Source organism: Eucyclogobius newberryi, unplaced genomic scaffold (genome assembly GCF_026437365.1).
Source record: "Eucyclogobius newberryi isolate DKJ021-1_F unplaced genomic scaffold, fEucNew1.0.hap1 SCAF_22, whole genome shotgun sequence".
Taxonomy (NCBI): Eukaryota; Metazoa; Chordata; class Actinopteri; order Gobiiformes; family Gobiidae; genus Eucyclogobius; species Eucyclogobius newberryi.
Window position 1 is genome coordinate 12,258,215 of NW_027315857.1, and position 21,866 is coordinate 12,280,080.

Here is a 21,866-nt window from a genome sequence, read left to right on the forward strand (position 1 = left end):
TACATTTATTACTTGCACGTTTCATTTACTTCTGCACATTGCAAATTGAAGCTTAGATTTGTTTACAAAAAATCAAAAGAAATATCAGTACCCGACAGGAAAAAACCCAAACCATCAATCACACAATGAAAAGAGTCCCTCAAGTAACAGCTTCAGGAAGATTGAGGATTATTAGTCTATAAATATACAATCAATCAAAACCATTTCTTCTCTTCTGTGATCAAGACTGATGTCTGTTTTAATTATGTTGCCATGTTGAGACCAACGTATTGATCAAATATTGAGAGCACCTTACGTTAAAAATCAATATCCAGTCATTTTGAGTCAGTAAAGCAGCATTGCCAGCACACCTTTAATAAGAGCAGACTCCTGCTTTGAATATATTACAGAAATAATAGTGCTTTCATTACCTCTTCTCACCGTTTTAGTTTGCTCATATACAAGTAGTAGGTCTGTGTGGTGCAGTGAGTTCAAAGTGATGGTTACAAAGACTTAGTATGTCTGGTAGAATAGCACTTAAGTCCTATTCGATCGTAATGAGAATACAAGATGAAGAACTGAGCCGCCCTGCCGTTTTCTCATCATTCCTGAAAGCACACGCAGTATAGTCAGTAATTAAATTAATATGTAATACACTTACTGTGTGCTTGTGTACGTGATCTTGTCTTTTTGTCATTACCGATAATATAAGATAAGATAAGATAAGATATTCCTTTATTGTCCCACATGGGGAAATTTCATTGGTGCAACGCAGGTAGATACAAAGGTAGATACAGAAGAACAGATCGCTTATAGGAAGTCTAATATAATAGATCCATTGTCATTACCGATAATATAATAGATCTATGGTCATTAACGATAATATAATAGATCTATGGTCATTACCCAAAGCTCATTACCATTGGTGAGGGTAGGAATGTAGATTGAGCGGTAAATTGAGAGCTTTGCCTTTCGACTCTGCTCCTTCTTCACAACAACAACAACAACAACAACAACAACAACAACAACAACAACAACAACAACAACAACAACAACAACAACAACAATTTACGCTAAACCTACGCACCTTTACTTTAATTAGCATCTTGTAGATTTATTTTAGAACAATGTGCGTAGTATACTGTATAATGTCGGTGTAATCCCTCATTCGTCCAGGCGTGTTCCATAGTAGAAAAAAAGCTTCAGTTGTAGTCATCTGGACTCGTACTGTTCTGTGGGCGGGTCTTACCACAGAACAGTATTAATACCGGAGTTCTCGATCTAAATTCTTTTATTGACAATGACTCTTGGATGAGAGTCGAAACGTCTATTTTTTCTAACTGAGTCCAGATGACTACAACTGAAGCTTTTTTTTCTACTATACTGTATAATGTGCGCTGTTAACAATGTTGTGCCAAAAAATGAAGTTGTGGAAGATTGGAAATATTTTATTTATAATTGGAAATTGTTGTTTTTTCCCCTAAAATGCCGATATTATAATAGATCCATGGATCTGTGCTAAAATGAAAGAGCACTTCCTGTGTTTTTCAGTAAATCGACCGACCCGCCTTGATGTTTCGGTGTAGAGTTCCGTTCCGGCCTTATTTTAATTCTGAGGTATTTATTGCTTACTTTATCACAAAAATTACACAATAGATACATATTTCATTATGCAAATGTTCAAGAACCGAAATCCCAATACATTTTAACGTGTGACATATTACTGAAAATGTCTTTATGGCAAGTAGCTCATGTCAACGTTTCCCTTTGTAGTTTTTTGTTCGCTGTGTGTCCGTGTTATAACCATGGATCGATCACTGAAAGAACTACATAGCGGATGACAGCAGCGTAACCGCCGCTCCGACGTGAACGTGGAAAGGAAGCAGAGTGCGTACCATACTTCGACAAAGCGAGTATCCTCTCATCGTCTACATAATATCCTCGAGGTAATTAAGCTTTTAGGACATGTACACTATTTATTATAGCTATTAAGACTATTTTTATGTTCTTTTAAAGGATGTTATGCGTACGTCTGTTAACAATTAACCTCGTTAGCCTACTGTTTGAACCGACCAACCTTGAATATTTTCACCTAGACTTTACCCATGTGGCGTGGTTCAATTGCTGAGTTTTTATGTTTTTGTGTGTGTTTATAGCTTGCTATTCCTGACATGGGTTATTGATATGTAATAACCATAACCTGGTACTAAAGTCCGATTGCATTTTTGGATTCTGATGACATCACAACTTTCTCTAATATAATGTTTAATACAGATAAGGGGGAGCTAAAATTGATGTGGTCATAATGCAGATTTTTGTTGTAATAAACACATTTCTTGGTCATTTTATCAAATATCAGGTTCAACATTTGTTAATTTGAATGTTGAAAATTCAAAGTAATCAATTGGTAAAACTCCCCATTGAGAGTATGACTTCACATTCAAGAATCTGAACACCACAGTGGGGTTGTAGTGATGAAAATCTAGCACTGTTGCTACAACAGAATCTTTTTCTACCACTGGTGCGAAAGCAATTTACAAGTCTAAGCAAAATATAATTACATCTTGAATGATAAGAAATATCACCTACAAACAGGACTTTGAAACCCATGAATACCAGTGAGCATTCAGACCTCTGATCTGACTGATGCTTCTTTTAACAGAACATAACTGGGCTGTGAGACTGTTTAATTTCAAAATGCCACGCATTGAAAATGATATCAAGCTCGACTTCAAAGATGTTCTACTTCGGCCAAAGAGGAGCACACTCAAGTCCAGGAGTGAGGTCAGTAAAGGCTGCTGTGTTGAGTGATTGTTAACTAAATCAAGAGTCAGTGTTTCTATTAAGATACTTCTCAATTTAATTAACATTTAGTATGTACATGTGTGAGATTATAGCCAGTGTGGCAAATAATCTAAAACATCCCTAGGCTAGTTGGTGTCAAATACAGGGAAAGAAAAAAAGACACCCACATACACAAAAGTAGGACAGTTAATTTGAAATTAGTCCTACAACCCTGTATTTAAAAGTTTAACGCCCAATTAATAAAAGTATATTTTTCAAGTATTTTGCAATAATGATAATTGTTTGGCTTTTTATCTAGCACCTTAAGTGCCACAGACTGGTTGTTGGGAAAGAATGTGTAGTGGACTTGTCAAACCACTGCACTCGACATTGGAATTTGTCAATCCATAACCCAATTTAGACCTATTCCACTCCATGTTCTCAAATCTAACATATAATTAAATAACTCAACTTTAATATGTTGTTGTCCTTCACTAATCACTTGTAATTGATTTATTATTTTGTATTTAGTTTATTTAATTGTTGTTCTGTGACTTTGAGTGTCTTGAAAGTCACCTTTTTATAATCTTATTTAAATATATTCATGTTTTACTAATAACTGTTATGATAGGTGGACTTAATGAGAAGCTTCACCTTCAGAAATTCAAATAAAAGCTACACAGGGATCCCCATCATTGCTGCCAACATGGACACGGTCGGGACGTTTGAGATGGCCGTAGTTTTACACCAGGTCAGTTTAATCGTTTGACTGTGTACCGCTCACTTCAAACCTATTTGCACATACTTCACAGGCCACTCGAGAAATAGTGCCATTGGTATATAATACAGTCATATTCCACGCAGTTGAACAATAAATTATACAGTTAATAAGACAAATAATAATATTGTTTTCCACTCTTTGTCCCCTATCAGTTTAGCCTTTTTACTGCCATCCACAAGCACTACTCTGTCGACGACTGGAAAGATTTTGCAAAGACTCACCCAGAATGTGTTGAGGTAACAATTAGTTTCATATTAGTTCTGCAGTGGTTTAGATAATATACAATCAACATTTAAAGAGTTTTTTAAAACATTTTTTTTATGTGTGGCAGAGTGTAGCGGTGAGCACAGGCACCGGTGAGGGAGATTTTGAGAAGATTTCAGCCATTGTAGCTGCATTGCCCAAGCTGAAGTATATATGTGTAGACGTGGCCAATGGATACTCTGAACACTTTGTCCACTTTGTCAAAGACGTACGAGAAAAATTCCCTTCACACACCATCATGGTAAGAATGTTTATCCGTCAGAAATAGTTCTCTAAATAATAAATACCAAATACTAAAATGTGTTTTCATTTCTAGGCAGGAAATGTAGTGACAGGAGAGATGGTCGAGGAGCTGATCCTGGCTGGTGCCGACATAATCAAAGTGGGCATTGGACCAGGTAACTATATTATTTTGCCGTACTATGTGGCAGTATTTATTTATAAAGACTTTTGAACATGGTGGTGATTTACAGGCTCTGTGTGTACAACCCGCAAAAAGACTGGAGTTGGATACCCTCAACTAAGTGCTGTCATTGAGTGTGCAGATGCAGCCCATGGTCTGGGTGGACATATCATCTCTGTATGTAACGGTTTTCTTGCAAATGTTTTGTCCGTGTATTTGCTTATAGAAAAATAACAGAATTGGTTATGCACGCAGGATGGAGGGTGCACTTGTCCTGGAGATGTTTCAAAAGCGTTTGGTATTTTTTTCACTACCTGACTAATAACTTTTTTGTTAAAAGATCATGACTTTTTTTATTCATTTTTTCCCCAAGGTGCCGGAGCCGACTTTGTGATGCTTGGTGGTATGCTTGCTGGTCACATAGAGAGTGGCGGCGAGACTATTGAAAAGAATGGCAAGAAATACAAACTGTTTTATGGAATGAGCTCTGACACTGCGATGCAAAAACATGCAGGAGGTGTGGCAGACTACAGGTCAGACTTTTTATGAACTACTTACGGTAAATAACAGAGATGGTTGTTTCTTGGAGTGTAAAGTATCATTTCTTCCGCTACAGAGCTTCAGAGGGGAAGACAGTTGAGGTTACATTCAAAGGGCCTGTGGATGAGACCATTAGGGACATCCTGGGAGGCGTCCGCTCTACCTGCACTTATGTCGGAGCTGGGAAACTGAAGGAGCTGAGCCGTAGGACAACCTTCATCAGAGTTACACAGCAGCTCAACACAGTTTTCGGCAACAGTTGAATGTCGGGCTCGAAACCCTTTTTATTGAAATGATTCACAGGGTAACACATTTCCTTTACTTTTCATTCCTTGTTATAATATTTTGTGAACTAAGTCGCCTTTAGACTATTCAGTATTTAAAGACTAATATCAGTCAATGTTTTGGCTGCTCTTGCATTCCTGATGTGTCAAACATTTATGCTTTATGCAAACTCAACAAAGGAGTTAAAATATAAGTTTGTCTTTATTGTTGAGAAACCATATTTACTGATTATACTGCCACAATTTATCAATTGTCACTTTTAATTTTTGAGCTGCACTTTGTAAAATGAAAGATATATATATATATATATATCAATAAAGTGGAAAATGTGTTCTGTATTCATTTTACTCATTTGCTATCACTGATTGACAATAAAACGCAAGTCATGTGGTATGATTTGTGTTATATTTTTGTTTCTTGGGAATACGAATCAAAGACACAGCATTTTTATTTATTTTTTTTAATCAGGAAAGTCCAAGATATTGAGAATATTCAAAACAAATTCAAATGAGTGGTCATCTATTTATCAATCACTAGAGGGAGCCAAACATTTAAAAAAAAATGCTTACTTTACAAATCACTTACTTTAGCCATAACTTTGAAAATACTGTAGACTCACAGATATCTTCAACTTACATTAACTATGGTACTGTTATTCCTGCCAATATCACAAATATTACACAAGTTTACAAATGAGCTCTGCGATGTGTATCCCTCTTGCTCGTTTACTATCGCATTTAGACAAACGATAGCCATTTTCTTTTCCCAGCTTCACAAAATGCTTCAGATCTTGGACAGTTGGGTCGATATTCTGTGAATGTATCAGTTGTCTTTGATACTGTCCTGATCTGCTAAAGTAGGAAAGCACAGAGGAGGTCAAAGTCACTTCAACTGTCTCTGGTTTGACCACTTCTCTTCTTGGGCTTGAAATCACAAGTGTGTCTGTTTGTGCAGAATTGGAAAATGTATCAACATGCTCAGTTGAAAGGACAGATATCTGATCAGCTTCACAGCTCAAGCCATAGACCGGTCCATGTTTTAAATTGTTCACACACCGTTTGTCACACACACCAATGATCCAATCGTAGTCCTGTGGAAGACTGATGATCCACCTGGTGATATCGGCGGAAGTTGTACTCTGGATTAAAAGAACTGCCGCACACTGACCCATATTACTGCAGTACAAGACTTCCCTTTTGTCTGAGGAAAGCAACATGCCAGAGGAAAACATCTGCGGCTCAAAGAGCAGGTCTTCACTGGTGGGAATGAGTTCCTGGTGATTTTCAGGGTCAACCATCTCCAGCAAAGACCCCCAGAAGTCTACAGCTTGTTCTATTATTGTTTCAGTACTAATTTCCTTAACCAGTTTTTCTCTATCAGGGCCAGGCTCTAATCCCTTCCTCAGGTCCACTACTTTGGCCTTCTCTACATCTTGGTGGACCTTAGAGTACTGCTGTAGAAATCTGTAGGTGTCCTTCTCGTTTTGAGCTGCCTGGATGCTGTTTTTGCTCGTCTGGATGGACACCATCCGAGCAGAGACTGAAGTCTGGACACTGGCCAGGGTGAGATCACGGAGGTTAGAGATAGCTTCGATCAGACGTACACTTGAGTTGGTCACCTTCGTATTTTCTTTCTTCTCCCACTTTTCCAGGCTCAAGTTATCATCATCAGTTTTAAACAGCAGCTCCTTCTGGTCAGTGAGAAGCTTCTCCAGCAGCTCTTTGTGTGCGGTCGAGAAAGTCTTCAAATTGTGTAACCTGTGCTGGTCCTCTATTGCACATGACACACACACACAGGTCAGGTCATCCAGACAGTAGTACTCCACCAGTTTGCCATGTTGAGGGCACTTAGTGGCCCCTCCAAAAGCCATGGGCTCAGTCAAAGGATGTGTTTGCAGCAGCACAGGAGTCGTGAGGTGGGCCTGAAGGTGATGCACACACATGGAGATCTCACACTTCATGCAGGTCTTCCGGGCTGGCTTTCTGTCCTCCTCTGGACACATTTCACAAAAAATAACAAGCACATCACTTGGTTTGAGATCATCCATGTTTGAAGCCAGCACAGTGTTGTAGAGTATATCGGTATGGTTTTCTTATTCCTCTTCTCTGCGATCAAAAATACTGGGCTAACATTGACACAAGCTCACAAAGTTTCGTTTTCCTGAATATCACGAGGTTTAATACACGCCCACTGCAAACACTGACGCAAATATGAATCTGCAGACCTGAGAATCAGCTGTCTCACACCAGCAGACCTGAGAAACAGCTGTCTCACACCAGCAGACCTGAGAATCAGCAGTCTCACACCAGCAGACCTGAGAATCAGCTGTCTCACACCAGCAGACCTGAGAAACAGCTGTCTCACACCAGCAGACCTGAGAATCAGCAGTCTCACACCAGCAGACCTGAGAAACAGCTGTCTCACACCAGCAGACCTGAGAATCAGCAGTCTCACACCAGCAGACCTGAGAATCAGCTGTCTCACACCAGCAGACCTGAGAAACAGCTGTCTCACACCAGCAGACCTGAGAATCAGCAGTCTCACACCAGCAGACCTGAGAAACAGCTGTCTCACACCAGCAGACCTGAGAAACAGCTGTCTCACACCAGCAGACCTGAGAATCAGCAGTCTCACACCAGCAGACCTGAGAAACAGCTGTCTCACACCAGCAGACCTGAGAATCAGCTGTCTCACACCAGCAGACCTGAGAAACAGCTGTCTCACACCAGCAGACCTGAGAATCAGCAGTCTCACACCAGCAGACCTGAGAATCAGCTGTCTCACACCAGCAGACCTGAGAAACAGCTGTCTCACACCAGCAGACCTGAGAATCAGCAGTCTCACACCAGCAGACCTGAGAAACAGCTGTCTCACACCAGCAGACCTGAGAATCAGCAGTCTCACACCAGCAGACCTGAGAATCAGCTGTCTCACACCAGCAGACCTGAGAAACAGCTGTCTCACACCAGCAGACCTGAGAATCAGCAGTCTCACACCAGCAGACCTGAGAAACAGCAGTCTCACACCAGCAGACCTGAGAAACAGCAGTCTCACACCAGCAGACCTGAGAAACAGCTGTCTCACACCAGCAGACCTGAGAATCAGCAGTCTCACACCAGCAGACCTGAGAAACAGCTGTCTCACACCAGCAGACCTGAGAATCAGCTGTCTCACACCAGCAGACCTGAGAAACAGCTGTCTCACACCAGCAGACCTGAGAAACAGCTGTCTCACACCAGCAGACCTGAGAAACAGCAGTCTCACACCAGCAGACCTGAGAAACAGCTGTCTCACACCAGCAGACCTGAGAAACAGCTGTCTCACACCAGCAGACCTGAGAAACAGCTGTCTCACACCAGCAGACCTGAGAAACAGCAGTCTCACACCAGCAGACCTGAGAAACAGCTGTCTCACACCAGCAGACCTGAGAATCAGCTGTCTCACACCAGCAGACCTGAGAAACAGCTGTCTCACACCAGCAGACCTGAGAATCAGCAGTCTCACACCAGCAGACCTGAGAAACAGCAGTCTCACACCAGCAGACCTGAGAAACAGCTGTCTCACACCAGCAGACCTGAGAAACAGCAGTCTCACACCAGCAGACCTGAGAAACAGCTGTCTCACACCAGCAGACCTGAGAAACAGCAGTCTCACACCAGCAGACCTGAGAAACAGCTGTCTCACACCAGCAGACCTGAGAAACAGCAGTCTCACACCAGCAGACCTGAGAAACAGCAGTCTCACACCAGCAGACCTGAGAAACAGCAGTCTCACACCAGCAGACCTGAGAAACAGCAGTCTCACACCAGCAGACCTGAGAAACAGCAGTCTCACACCAGCAGACCTGAGAAACAGCAGTCTCACACCAGCAGACCTGAGAAACAGCAGTCTCACACCAGCAGACCTGAGTACATTTTCATCATCAGTATCCCTTTTCCCCCCTGTTGTTATTAAACAAATGTAATCATATTTGCTCACTATTACCAGAAGTTTAAACCTAAAAGCCATTTCTACTTATGAAAACTGTGTGTCATTAAATGTTTTTGATGTATAAAATGTAACTGTAATTGTAAAATGCCCCCCCCCCCTGGTATTCCCTTAACTGTTTGTTATCTGTCATAAATGTTTTGTTATAAAGAATTTTGACAATAAAAAAGAAGGAAAAAAAAAAACAGCTCCCAATAATACTCCTAAAGTCCACTCGTATTAATGTTTATAATTTTACGTTGATATAATTTGAAAGACAAGACAAAGTAAATTTAACTGAGTAGCAGTGGTGGTCAGTAACTAAGTTGAGTACTTATTACTTTGATTACACTACCTTTGAGAGACAGATATAAAACTGTTTACTCTACCATTTTCACCAAAGTACCCCATGAATTTTGTCCCATTTAAAGCCTCATGATGCTCATTCCAGGACCTGATTTGTGAATAATGTGCTGTTACAGACTTATACACTTTCCCCTGTGCAGTTTGTTGAAACCTGTTCCAATAGTCAGTATCTGCAAATCTAACAAGCTTTGAGTTGGCTTATTTTTGCTTTTGTTTTGGATAGAGTAAATATACAGCACACAGGCCAACTAAATACCTCTTTTCAAATCCAACTAAATACATGAGTTGTCTTTCTAATAAAATATTTTAATAATTAATCATTTCTACTGAAAATCTTTCATTTCCTTTCAGATATAATAGATTATTTTGCTTATATTTGGAGTCATATTTGATGGGTGAAATTGTACTGATCATGTTTTCAAATGCTCGTATTTCGTTTGCGTTTCCACTGTATCATTACAAAAGTATAAGTATGATACAGTGGTGGCAGGTTAAAGCAGTACATGTTTAGATGAAGTAGTGGAACCAGACCAGAGAATCCACCACGTCAACCATCGCGGACCGAATTATTTGATGAAGATTGCGAAGGTCAATAAGGTGAGATTTCCAAATGATTGCAATTTCCTAACTTGCTTGATAAAAAATGAACACTATATAGCATTTTATCCGTCGTGTTTGGGTCAAGTTGATTTTTTGAAGTCAACGATCTTTTGTTAGCATAGCCATACACGAGTCAGGTAAAGTTAGCGTCTCATACACGACCAAGTAAAGTAAACAAAACAAAACAGCCCTGTAAGTTTTAAAATGTGCTATTTTACACGTTTTTTTATTTGGTAAAGTTCATAGAATTTAGTTTGGACACCGTATGCTAACTTTAGTATGCACTGGTAAAAAAAAAACATTTGAATGCGTATTAGCATTCAAATAGCATTAGTATTACCTAATCTTGTGCTAGCTATTTATACTTTATTTTATTTAAAAAAAATTCTATATCATTATTTTATTATTATTATTATTATCTCATTTTTATCTTTATCTTTATTTATTTATTTATTTTTTTATTTCATTTATCTATTTTATTTTATTTCCCCCCCTCCATTTCCTATTAAGATAGGAGAGGAGTTTTGTTAATAAGAGTCTTTTGGTTTTTGTTCATAAGAGTTCTATTAAGAGTGTGTTTTGAAACTTCCTATAATCTGTCCTTTCCTCCTGTTCTACTGCGTTGTAACAACGAAATTTCCCCTTGTGTGGATATTAAAGGATTATCTTATCTTATCTTATTGAGCCACATCTCATTGGTTAGCTAACACTTTTTACTTTACTTACTTTTATTTTTACCTGTATTTTATGGCATGATTGCTTTTGTCTTGCAGAATGGAAATTGGAAGGATGAGGCATAAGATGAATGAACACTTTCCCATCACCAGTGGCAGCACTTTTCAGAAGGCTGTGCCACAACCAACCCTGGCTCCAGCAGCTTTCAATACAAACCAGAATAGCACTGTATGCCTCCCCCTGATGTCTAAAAACCAGAAGATAATTTGGATACATTCCAATCAGATTAACATTCAAGAAGACAAAGTGGCCAAGCTTGACGAGGCCTTCAGCAGATTCCCATATTTAACCCGAATGCAAACCATCTCACTGGCGCAGAGCTGCTCCCTGCACCCTGACCAGGTGAAGGTGTGGTTCATGTCACAGAGACTCTGCTACGGCATCAGCTGGGACTCAAATGACATCAATGTGGTGAGAAGGAAAATGTTTGGAAGGATGACGCCCAAGAGAAAGCAGCAAAACTGTGAAAATGAAACCATGAAAAAGCCCAAGTTAACCAGAGAAGAGGAGGGTGATGCAGAGGAGAAGCAAAGAGGACGCAAAAGGAAAGTATTGAAGAGAAAAAATGAAGTCCTTGATCTCAATGCAACACAAAGTGAGACCACTGAAGACAATTCCCAGGCATTCTTAGGTTCCTGTTCCAAACCAGACATCACACCTTTGCAAAATGATGGTGAAAATAGTTTTAGTATTAAGGACGAGGCCCTTGATAGGAGTCCATCAGTCACTTTCCAGTCCCAGGTTGCATCTTCAGTGACATCATTACTCATGGAGAAAGAACAAATGGAAACCAATTGTCTACATCCTAAGAAGGAAGTGTCACCAACCTGCAGCAATCTCAAAATCAAAAAACATGGGTTGGTTTGCAGGCCTTTGAAGACAAAGAAGCAGCTGGCATTAATGAAGCTTGAATTTGCCAAATACCAGTATCCAAGTGGCAAACAATACAGGGAGTTGTCATCACTGTCCGGCGCTTCCCGCTTTCATTTAGTCCAATGGTTCAAGAACATGCGCTATTTAATCAAGAAAGTCAAACCAGGATGGTTGAGTGTGGAGCAACATAAGTGGGCCGTGGCCAACGTAGTGCGTGAGCAATCTAAAAAGATGATGTGGAGAAGTCCTCAAGTGGAGAAGTCCTCAAGTGGAGAAGTCCTCAAGTGGATATGTCCTCAAGTGGAGAAGTCCTCAAGTGGAGAAGTCCTCAAGTGGATATGTCCTCAAGTGGAGAAGTCCTCAAGTGGATAAGTCCTCAAGTGGATAAGTCCTCAAGTGGATAAGTCCTCAAGTGGATAAGTCCTCAAGTGGATAAGTCCTCAAGTGGATAAGTCCTCAAGTGGAGAAGTCCTCAAGTGGATAAGTCCTCAAGTGGATAAGTCCTCAAGTGGATAAGTCCTCAAGTGGATAAGTCCTCAAGTGGAGAAGTCCTCAAGTGGAGAAGTCCTCAAGTGGGAAAGTTTGACATCTAGAGTTAGAATCTGTAAGAAACATAGTCCTTGTTCCAAGTGTTTTACATTTTCTTCTCTTTTTCATTAAGTGTTAAGTTTTATTGGAATGATTGCACAGTTGTTTTTCAAATTCATTGTATGTGCAGTTTTTGAAAGTAATAGCATATTACCATTTATTTTGCATACAAGTGAATGTGTTCATTTTGACATTTCATTATAAAGATGTTAATAGCGATCAATAAAATGTAAATGTCTGAAATTATTTGGATGCAGCAATTTGCAATCTACATCTAATTCATTTTATACATTTTCCCTTTCAAAAGACATAAAGTTTGAAATTGTTAGCTGTTATTATGGTTACAGGTTTAAACCCATGGATAGGAACACCAACACGGTTCTTGAACACAAAATGGCATTGTACATAATTATACATTTGGAATTCATTATCAAACTAGAATATCTTATTTGATCGCGTATAACTTGAGTGATACTATATGTATTGTTAAACTATCCATAATAAATATAAATTCTCATTTACACAGATTGTTGTCTAATTAAGAGCTTAGCAGTGTAATATGCAAACAGCTGGTGGTTTCAGTTCCAAGTGGCGGTGTACTCTCCAACCCTCTGTGGCTGCCAAAGCTCAGCTCCTTCAATGATCCGCCGAATCAATGCCGCAGAGGTTATAAGAAGGTGTCCTGCTGCCTGAAGTAGCCCCGAGGCTACCCTGAGTGCCTCTCTAAACAGTAAGAGTCAAGTTATTGAATAAATTGTATAAAACTGTATAGAGTTACTGTTGTATATTACCTGAGAACTTTCTTTGGCCCCAAACATTGGAAATCTGCACTGACTGAATACAAGCCTTGAAAAGTTGCCTTCACACTCAGAGAACCAAACAGGTCCCTGGGGCTCATCTTGTAAAGGTCAAAGGTGACGCGAGCAATGTCTTTACCATTGCGGGGCTTGTTGTCAGGTTTAGCCACAACAGCTCCCTGTGAGAAAGATAAAGTTTTATTATTGATATAAAACATGATAGCCCAATCAATAAAGATAGCAGAGATACTGTGGCAGGGCAATGGTGTACTAATACTAAAAAGTGTAATCAGTCAGAAGAAGAATCTTAAGTATATAATTTTATACATGTCAAAACGTGAAAACAGTGTGATTGATTTTTTTATGTAATTGGTATACAGCTGCATAATTTGCAACACCAGATGTGTACTTTAAACTTCACTGGCATATAGTCCCCTCATCAGTGAAGTTACATAAGGGGATAATAACAACAGTGTTTCTCCCACCCACAAAATAGAAAGGATGGATGTTTACTTTCCCACTGTGACCATTTTCAAGTGGGTACTGATTATTATGCTTGGTACATACGGACTGAGGTTTCCAGATTTGCCCATGTTTCAAGGCCATGAGCATGGTGTTGTCGGGCAGTGAGATAAGGAACTCGTCGGAATCCACCTCTGTACCATCCTCTTCACAAAATAGAGACAAGGACATAGCTGATAGCAGCAACGCCTGGCAGGCCTGGGGCATAAAATTGATCAATGAATAAACTATCGAATATTAATAGATGTAGATTTTGGCTCACCCTCTCTTTTAGCTCCTCTAGAGTTCCAGCAACGACTCCTTTCTTAATCTCCCTGTTGGGACAGCACACCCTGAAGGGCCGCTGGGTGGGGGACCATACTCTCTTAGTTACAGACCTTTAGAATGTGAAGCAAATTATGTTGGCGTGAAGGCATTTTCAAAACATTTACACACACACACACACACACACACACACACCATGGTACCATTGCACATGATTTAGCTTAGTTTTGATAATTTTACTCACTTAATAAACGAAGAAGTGGAATCCATTCTTTGCTTTCCTCCTTAGCTTCTATTCTTGCTCTGTGGGTTGTTGTTGTTATGCTGTAACCACTTGGGATAGTGTCAGTTCTGAATAGACCAAGTTGATGAACTTTGCCCCAGGCCTGATGATAAAGTAAAGCTCCAATCAAAGTTCAACTCTTGCTTCACTGTATGGCTCCTTCCTCTTTGTAGTCATTGCAACTTGAATATATGAACAATGGAGCAAATCAACAATGAATAAACTCATAATAAACCTTTTCACGAATATGTTTTGATTCATTTCATTCATTTAAAAGCCTCCCCGAATCTGATTAATATTTAAATACTATTTAGAAATGTGGTTAAACATATAATGTTTACTAGCTTTAACATTTTTAATCGTATTTCATTTTTATTATTTGTTTCCGGAAAAGTAGCGTTCGCGGTTTATGGCGTCACATCCTGTTGCGCATTGCACTGTGTACGTTTGATTATTATCCTGGGTTCGTGCGGAGACGAGCGGAGACGCGCTTCGACTGTTTAGACACGCAGAACTCCGCCCTTGCGGGATGTAAAGGCGTGCAGTAGTCTGTATCTGCTGTGTTGACGGCGGGAGGATGTCAGACTGAAGTTTTGATTCAAGCTTGTTTTTGTTTTGTTTGCATCAAAATAATCTACTCTCTGCGATAAATATATAATAGTGCGTGGCCTCTCAAATGTTTTTGTAATCCAAACTGCACGGTAACGGTAGCTTACTGCACGCTATTTGTTGCGTAGCATTGAATCTTGTTGAGGTTGCTAAGAAAGCCAATTCTTGTGCCGTACACTGCAGGATGGCTGCAAGAAAGCCGAAGACACATGGTAAGTGTGACATACCAGTTTTGCCTATTACAGTACGTTGTATAGTACGTGCATTATGATATTTATTGAGTTTGTTTTTTGATGAGTTGACTGCACAGGTCAGAATAGCCTCCCCTTTGCAGCACTGAAGCTGCTGGCGCCTCCCGTGCGTCTGGTGTCCGCAGCTCTGTGGAAAGTAATGAAGGACAGGGATGTGATGCAGTATGGGATTGTGGAGGAATTTGTTACCTCGGCCTGTGACACCGTTTCTGGACTGCTCACTTTGAGGCACCAAGCTAAACTCGCCTTGGGATTTAGAGCACGGGTACATATTTGGGGAGATACTGTCCATTATAGAGTTCTCTAAAACCCTTCTGTAGTAAACGTAATTGACTCTTATTTTGTGCATGTGTATAGCTAATCTTGGAGTTGTGTAATAAACAGCCTGACCCGAAAACCATTGCTGTGCATATGAAAAGGATTAAAGTTTCACCTTCATCCTCCTCTGCTATAGATATGGTAAGTGCTTTGGAACATCATATTAAATGTAACATGTCAAATTTATAACAAGTCAATATTGTTTTCAACACCTTTGTTATACTTTCCTCATTCCTCAGAAAATTCAAAAGACAGTGGAAGAATTCCATGCATTAGTTTCAGTGTTGCTAACAGACAAGTCGGAAAGGGAGCGTTTTTTTAAGGTGGATAGAGCATTAAGTCTATAACGCATGGCTAGAACACTTAATATAAACTTTGATTTAATTTACAGGAAGACTTCCCTGTAGTTTATGGACAAAAATATGACCAGGAATTGGAGAAGCTGCTCTGGGAGTTTTTAATCCGTTTAGACCAGCTACTCCCAGTACCCAATCTTACACAGGTAGAAGTCATTAAAAATCTTAACCCTGTATCTGTAATTTGAAGTACCCTACTTTGCTTTTGATAAATGTGTTTGGTAGACTGTGTCATGGCTCAGTGAAGCGCCCCCTGTCTTGGAAGAGTGCGCTCAGGCAGCAACACAACCACAGCTTCTGAAGGTGCTTCTCCAGCATCAAAGTTGTTTAGGTCACCTGGAGACGGCAGGTAAAGGCACTTCTAAACAAGAGTTCTCGATGCTGCTGTTTGTTTATTATTACAGTTGCAAGAAAAAGTATTTACATATTTAGTTTTAAACTCCATCTGTGCCCTCAGCCCAGATTCAATGCAAATATGTTAAAATCAATAATCAATCAATGATTTGAACATATTTACCTTTTGCTGAATAGTAATTCTTAATTACAAAAAACAATAGACACAATTTCTTTGTTATAATTTGTTGTTTAATAATCCAAGATAATTATCCAATCCAAACGCAGAATGAGCCTCACATGAGTCTCTCAATTGGGATGCCAGTTTCAATGCTGAAATCCTGTTGGTTAAACCTGTGCGTCCTCTCTCGGATCAGAATCCTCACTACCTAAAGCTTAGCATCTGCAGCCAATCATGACTCTGCACTAGTGCAGTCTCTGCAGCTCGGTAAGAGAATTCTCGAAGTTCTTTCACATGAGGCATTGGCTGTTCACTTACTAAGATTGAGAAGAACTTGTATGTGTCCCCTATTATGTAAGTTAATGCACTGGCAACCCATGTGCAGTTGCGCCTGTATTAGTATTTAATATAGGCCCATAAATAAAGGCCCATACAGTTCCTTTTTATTTTTTTCAGATCATCAGACACATTTTAATGTTTCACACAAAGACAACACAAGCAAACAAAATGCAGTCACTAAATTATTACTTTATTTATTTTTTAAGGGAAAATAAATCCAAATCTATCTGGCACCTGTGTGAGTAAGTAATTGCACCTTGAACCTAATAACTGGCCAACCCTTGGCAGCAATAACTGGCACCAAGTGCTTGTGATAACTGGTGATGTGTCTTTTGCATCTGTGGAGTCATTCAGGCCCCCCTTTTTTTTTATTATTATTATTTTTTTTTTCCAGAATAGTTTTCTTTTTTTGTTTGATATGAACTGGGTCAAACTGCAGAATCTCAAAGTCTGCTCATTGTCTTGCAGCAGTACCTGAGCCTCTGAGCTTGAGGGAAATAAAGTTTTCCAGGTCCAGAAGTAGCAAAGCAGCCTCAGACCATCACACTCCTACCTCCAAGTGTGACTAGGAATGATGCTCTAAGTGCTGTGTGGTTTACCAGATGTAATGCACTACACAACGTTTTAGCCATAATCTCAAATCAAAATATTCTTGGGATCATCCAGATGTTTTTTGCCAAATGTGCCAACCCTCCCGTGGGTGCAATTTGTGATTGAGCACTGCCCTTAATTAAAACCTTCAGGTCTTTGGATGTTATTGTGGGTTATATGCTGTCCTGAATGAGCACTCAGGTTTTTATTTGTTTATTTTTGGAGTCTATTTGACTTCGACTGGCAGCTTCTACCACCTGGCAATTTGTCAATATTAATGCATTTATTTTTAATTTTTTTTGTACAGCATCCCTTCCTCCAAATATGGGAGACTCCATCCTTGCCTCCCTTTCCCTTCCACCATCTGGAAAACTGCCTTCAAATGAACAAACAGGATTTGGAGTATCAGATCAGTCTTCCATGTCTCTGATCGCTCACAAAACGGCATTCATCAAACCTGTGTTCGGACTCCTATCGAACGATAAAGTGCCCTTCATGATCTCGGCCTCCCAACGTTTACGGAGCAGTGAAACGACAAACTCCAATGATGGAAGCAGTGAAAGTCATCTCTCAGAATCAAATATTAAATGCACTGGGAGCAAAGAAAAGCAAGTTGGTGAGAATGTTGATCAGGTTGAAAATGGTGGAATTACTGGGCTGAAAAGAAAGCACATTGATGATGAAGACAGTGCATCAGATCAGGAAGATGTACTCAGAAAAGCCAGGTGTGTTAAAAGAAGGATGACCAGTAATGTACATCAAATCAGCGATAAGTGCAAATCGATAGAAATGTCATTTGACAGTAGGGAAATGCTGAAAGCCTGCTTGCATAACATTGGTTTGAAAATACCTCAGATCCCAGATGACAACTCGCTCTGTTCCATCTGGGTTTCCTGCCTAAAAAGTCAGCCCAAAGTGAAGGTTAAGAAACTATTGCCTAGTTCTGCGTGCAATCGGGACCAAAATGTTACAAAGCCAAGAAGCATTCCACCAGTCACCGTCGAGTACAACTGTGTGAGCGCCCAATCTCCAAGGACCAACGACAGCATCCCTGGTTCAGACAATAAAGAGTAAGGATTTTTTTTCCTGGGCAGACAGTTTATCTAATATTTTTTTTAATCTAATTTTATGAATTGCCTTCATTCCCAATATGCAAATGTTGTAAATTATACAAATAAATCAGTAGCTGAAAGGGGATCTGGAAATTGCTTGGTGTTTTCCTTTGACCTCAAGGAGTTACTGTTTTTCACAGAAATACTCCCAACCACCCACCCACACAAAGATTATCCCTACGACTCCAGCGTACAGGTACTTTTACTTTATTATAAACTTGACTACATGTTTAACTTTTTTTCACAATTTAATTTGATTTTGCAGAACATCAGGACTCCCCGGGAGGAAATGAAGACTATGTAGCTGATTCTGAGGATGAAGCTACAAAAAATTTTAAAGGACGGGTATGAACCCCTTCACGTCACGTTCAGGTGAAACTTTGCCATTCTATTATTATCAAACTCGTATGACTATTCTATTTTCCTACAGCTTTTTTCCAAACGCTATTGTAAAACCAAGCATGGCACATATGTTCCTACTTTGAGGGAGTATTGGAAACCATGTGCAGAGAAACGCACCCGGCTTGGTCCTGGCAGTAAACGACGGTGAACGGTTGTTTTAAGGGCTCTGGTGTAGCACTGAAGAAATCCCGCTTTTATATTGTTAATACATTAGTATTTCCAGTTTGTGGCTTTATCATCATGGGGGAAAACTAACAAAGCCATGCTATATTATGCAAGTAATTTTTAAGATAAATACATTGTAGATATTTTATTCTGATATCATTTATATTAAGTTGTGTTGTGTGTAAACGTTATAATCAAATTAAAATGTGTATTTTAGTTTGTTTTATTCACCATTCTTTCAAAATGAATATATTTTCACATCTGGTTTAGTTTTATTAACATAAACAGCAATTAACAGGAAACGCGCACATACAAGAGATATTCTTTCTCATATGCCAGTTGATTTAATATAGACTACTTTTGCCTCTAAATTTTTCAAGGCATTTGTTCATATGGGAGAAAAATAAATCAAAATAAGATTTGTGATTATTCAAATTAGTTTTATCTTTAAAAATAAATTAAAATAAAGCACTTTACAGTCGTCCACTCATTCCTCCAGTCACTGTAATTGTCTCTCCTGTAATATATGAAGCTTCTTCGGAGCACAAGAAGGAAATCACCCCACCAATTTCCTCTGGCTCTCCAACTCTGCCAACAAAAAGCCAAACAAGTATTTAACACATTAGCAATATATTGTTTATATAATTTAACAGTTTGCCTTAAAAAATAAATGACTACTGGAACAAAAATGTGTAGTTTGGAACATTTTAACTGTTTTAACAGAAATTGTACCTTTTAATACTGAGTTGCTTTTGAAACTCATCCATTACGTCTTCATTTTGCCACAACTAGAAACACAATATTGTGAATGTAACAATTTAAACACAAAAATGACCCTATAGTACACATCCATTCTTACAGCTGAACTGAAGCGTGTCTTGATTATTCCAGGTGCCACACAATTGACTCTGATGTTACTAGAGGCCAACTCTGGGGCAAGCACTCGAGTCAGACCGAGCAAAGCTGTTTTACTCACACTGTAAGGACCCAAGCCCTGGAAAATAAATCAGTTATTACAAAACATAGGTCACCTTTAAATACTTGTATTTATTTACCGGCATTGGTTGATATCCAGCTACAGATGAAACAAACACTATATTTCCGCCTCTATAAACAAAAACTGCAGCAATGACATCATTCTGTCTGGTGTTTAAGTGTGATGTACTCTTCTTGATGCTTACCCTCGTTTCTCCATGTGAGGCACCACCAACTTGGTCAACAGGAAAGATGCTTTCACATTAATGGACAAAATCTACAAAATCAGGCCATATAAGATTATGCACACTACAACATTTTGGCACCTGTAAAAGTATTTTTGTTCATACCTTGTCCCAAACATCCTCCGTGGAATCCAGTGTGTTTCCAAAGAAAGGGTTGACTGCTGCGTTTGATACTAAAATGTCAATGCCACCATACTTTTGAAGAGTCTACACAAGGAAGAACAATTTTGATTAATTGCTTATTCTAACACAGGAACAGTCTTTTTTCACTTTAGGTCCAAACTTATTCAGCAAGAAACCCATCACAGATTAATGATATAACATAATACATTCTATATTATTTGCACGACCCTCAAGGTGGTGCTTGCAACCCTACCATGGGCCCTACCAAGGACCTAGTTTAAAAGAGGAGGTCAGAGATAGAACCTACTGTGAGGGACATGAACTTTCTGAAAATGGTTGAAACCCCAGTTAGGTGGGGTTCACCTTCAAGAATTTATGAACTGTTTAAAGTTCAAATGGATGGCAAGGATCATAACAACCATTGCCAAGGAACTGAAACTGCGATCATCATTGGTGATTGGCTCAAACTTAAATATGAATACTATCGAAATTTTACCAGTAAAAAATAATTGCATTAAAACTTCAGTCAGACAGTAACAGTGGTTACAGCGCTTGTCACAAACCCCACTTGGACTAAGTGCTGTGGGGTTCTTAGGCTAGACTTACTAGTACTTCACCTATCTTGCCTAGTATGGATGGTGGGAAGGGGCTGATGGCACAAATTGGTAGCCTCACTTCCATCAATCTACCCCAGGGCAACTGTGACTATAGAAGTAACTGGAGTGTGGATGGCTTATAATTTAATGAATAAAGACTATTATTATTATTATTATTATTATTACCCAAACTATTTCTAGATATTTCGATTATAATTGGCCTTTAGGTCTTGCTGCCCAGTTTTAGATTTGACTCACCACTTCAATCAGTTTTTCTCTGTCCTCTCCACTACCCACATTACAAGTGGTACCAGTCACTTGGATGTTCTGACTCTGAAGCAAGGCCACAGCTCTGTCCACATTGGTCTGGCGTCGGCTGCTCACCACTACATGGGCTCCCTTCTTCCCCAAGGCTTGAGCTGCAGCCAGACCGATTCTAGGGACAGAAAAAAAGAAAACTAATTTGAGATAATTCTGTGCACATTCAACTTTTCACTTAAGTCAGCTTCTATATTTCAACCTTTACTAAAGCCCTTCACTGCATTTCACATATGTTTGGAAATTGCAAGTAATGTTAAAATATTGCATCAAAACATGAATAAGGTTTGTTCTTACCCATCTGTTGAGGCCGTTACAATGGCTACCTTTCCTACAAGACTGCTGGACATATTTCTTTTGCCAACAGGACAGATCCGAAGACAGCTGACCGCACTCCTGAACATCCCCTACAGGACAAAACAGTTTTTCCATGTTCTTGTATGGGAGTACAAAAGACACTGGGGCAAAGGGTAGGATGTATCTGTGTGTGCGTGTGTGCGTGTGTGCGTGTGTGTTATGGAGAACCAATTCCAATGGAACCAATAGTGTATGAGTAATTACTTTTTTAGTGGCTTAAATTTACACAATCTTCCCAATTATAGCAAACGCTGTCGATGTAAACAAACCACATGTAGTTGTTACCTGGTTGTAAAACACATCAAGCAATAGTATTTGTCATGCATCACAACTAAAGTGATTTAAAAAGATAGTCTCACCCACTGATGATCAACACCCGGTAAAAATATAGATAAACAAACTAAAAATGAGAAATGTTAGTTATTCTAACTCTTGAAAGACTCGATCAGTGACCCACGGAAGCCCGTACATCCCTGTTTCCGGTTATTTCAAAGTAAATTTAACACCCAGTTTAAAATAAATAAATGTATGTATAGTGATTTGGCTTCATAATTGTTGTTCTTTT

At 39.4% G+C, this 21,866-nt stretch overlaps 6 protein-coding genes across 8 annotated transcripts; 3 read left to right on the top strand and 3 right to left on the bottom strand.

Annotated features, from left to right (window-relative positions):
- The first annotated feature begins 1,813 nt into the window (after positions 1-1,813).
- On the top strand, positions 1,814-5,305 carry gmpr2 (guanosine monophosphate reductase 2). The gene is made up of 10 exons (XM_072459069.1): positions 1,814-1,925; positions 2,642-2,763; positions 3,395-3,514; positions 3,697-3,780; positions 3,876-4,049; positions 4,125-4,206; positions 4,282-4,388; positions 4,467-4,509; positions 4,585-4,744; positions 4,828-5,305. Exons 2-10 carry the CDS (start codon positions 2,677-2,679, stop codon positions 5,012-5,014), a joined length of 1,044 nt encoding a protein of 347 aa, XP_072315170.1. The 5' UTR covers positions 1,814-1,925; positions 2,642-2,676; the 3' UTR covers positions 5,015-5,305.
- Positions 5,306-5,712: 407 nt separating this feature from the next.
- Positions 5,713-7,109, bottom strand: LOC140372153 (uncharacterized). Its single transcript, XM_072459434.1, has one exon. It carries the CDS (start codon positions 7,081-7,083, stop codon positions 5,713-5,715), a length of 1,371 nt encoding a protein of 456 aa, XP_072315535.1. The 5' UTR covers positions 7,084-7,109.
- Positions 7,110-9,891: 2,782 nt separating this feature from the next.
- On the top strand, positions 9,892-11,948 carry homezb (homeobox and leucine zipper encoding b). The gene is made up of 2 exons (XM_072459435.1): positions 9,892-9,965; positions 10,742-11,948. The coding sequence occupies exon 2, from the start codon at positions 10,743-10,745 to the stop codon at positions 11,946-11,948; it is 1,206 nt and encodes a 401-aa protein (XP_072315536.1). The 5' UTR covers positions 9,892-9,965; position 10,742.
- A 786-nt stretch (positions 11,949-12,734) lies between these two features.
- cideb (cell death inducing DFFA like effector b) lies at positions 12,735-14,127 on the bottom strand. The gene is made up of 5 exons (XM_072458776.1): positions 13,992-14,127; positions 13,746-13,860; positions 13,529-13,681; positions 12,956-13,140; positions 12,735-12,887 (listed from the first exon to the last, which is right to left on the bottom strand). The coding sequence occupies exons 1-5, from the start codon at positions 14,015-14,017 to the stop codon at positions 12,743-12,745; spliced, it is 624 nt and encodes a 207-aa protein (XP_072314877.1). The 5' UTR covers positions 14,018-14,127; the 3' UTR covers positions 12,735-12,742.
- Positions 14,128-14,592: 465 nt separating this feature from the next.
- Positions 14,593-18,777, top strand: tinf2 (TERF1 (TRF1)-interacting nuclear factor 2). Of its 3 annotated transcripts, none has more exons than XM_072458896.1 (10): positions 14,593-14,857; positions 14,938-15,155; positions 15,248-15,349; positions 15,448-15,531; positions 15,600-15,710; positions 15,790-15,913; positions 17,316-18,078; positions 18,261-18,316; positions 18,386-18,465; positions 18,551-18,777. In XM_072458896.1, exons 1-10 carry the CDS (start codon positions 14,824-14,826, stop codon positions 18,668-18,670), a joined length of 1,692 nt encoding a protein of 563 aa, XP_072314997.1. In that variant the 5' UTR covers positions 14,593-14,823; the 3' UTR covers positions 18,671-18,777. The 3 variants fall into 3 exon arrangements, with proteins under 3 accessions (XP_072314997.1, XP_072314998.1, XP_072314999.1); XM_072458897.1 differs by having other exon boundaries at positions 14,593-14,851; XM_072458898.1 differs by having other exon boundaries at positions 14,593-14,851; positions 14,950-15,155; positions 18,551-18,776.
- Positions 18,778-19,003: 226 nt separating this feature from the next.
- On the bottom strand, positions 19,004-21,351 carry dhrs4 (dehydrogenase/reductase (SDR family) member 4). The gene is made up of 8 exons (XM_072458899.1): positions 21,242-21,351; positions 20,885-21,062; positions 20,013-20,114; positions 19,869-19,939; positions 19,743-19,794; positions 19,547-19,681; positions 19,420-19,475; positions 19,004-19,275 (listed from the first exon to the last, which is right to left on the bottom strand). The coding sequence occupies exons 1-8, from the start codon at positions 21,346-21,348 to the stop codon at positions 19,161-19,163; spliced, it is 816 nt and encodes a 271-aa protein (XP_072315000.1). The 5' UTR covers positions 21,349-21,351; the 3' UTR covers positions 19,004-19,160.
- Positions 21,352-21,866: the final 515 nt, after the last annotated feature.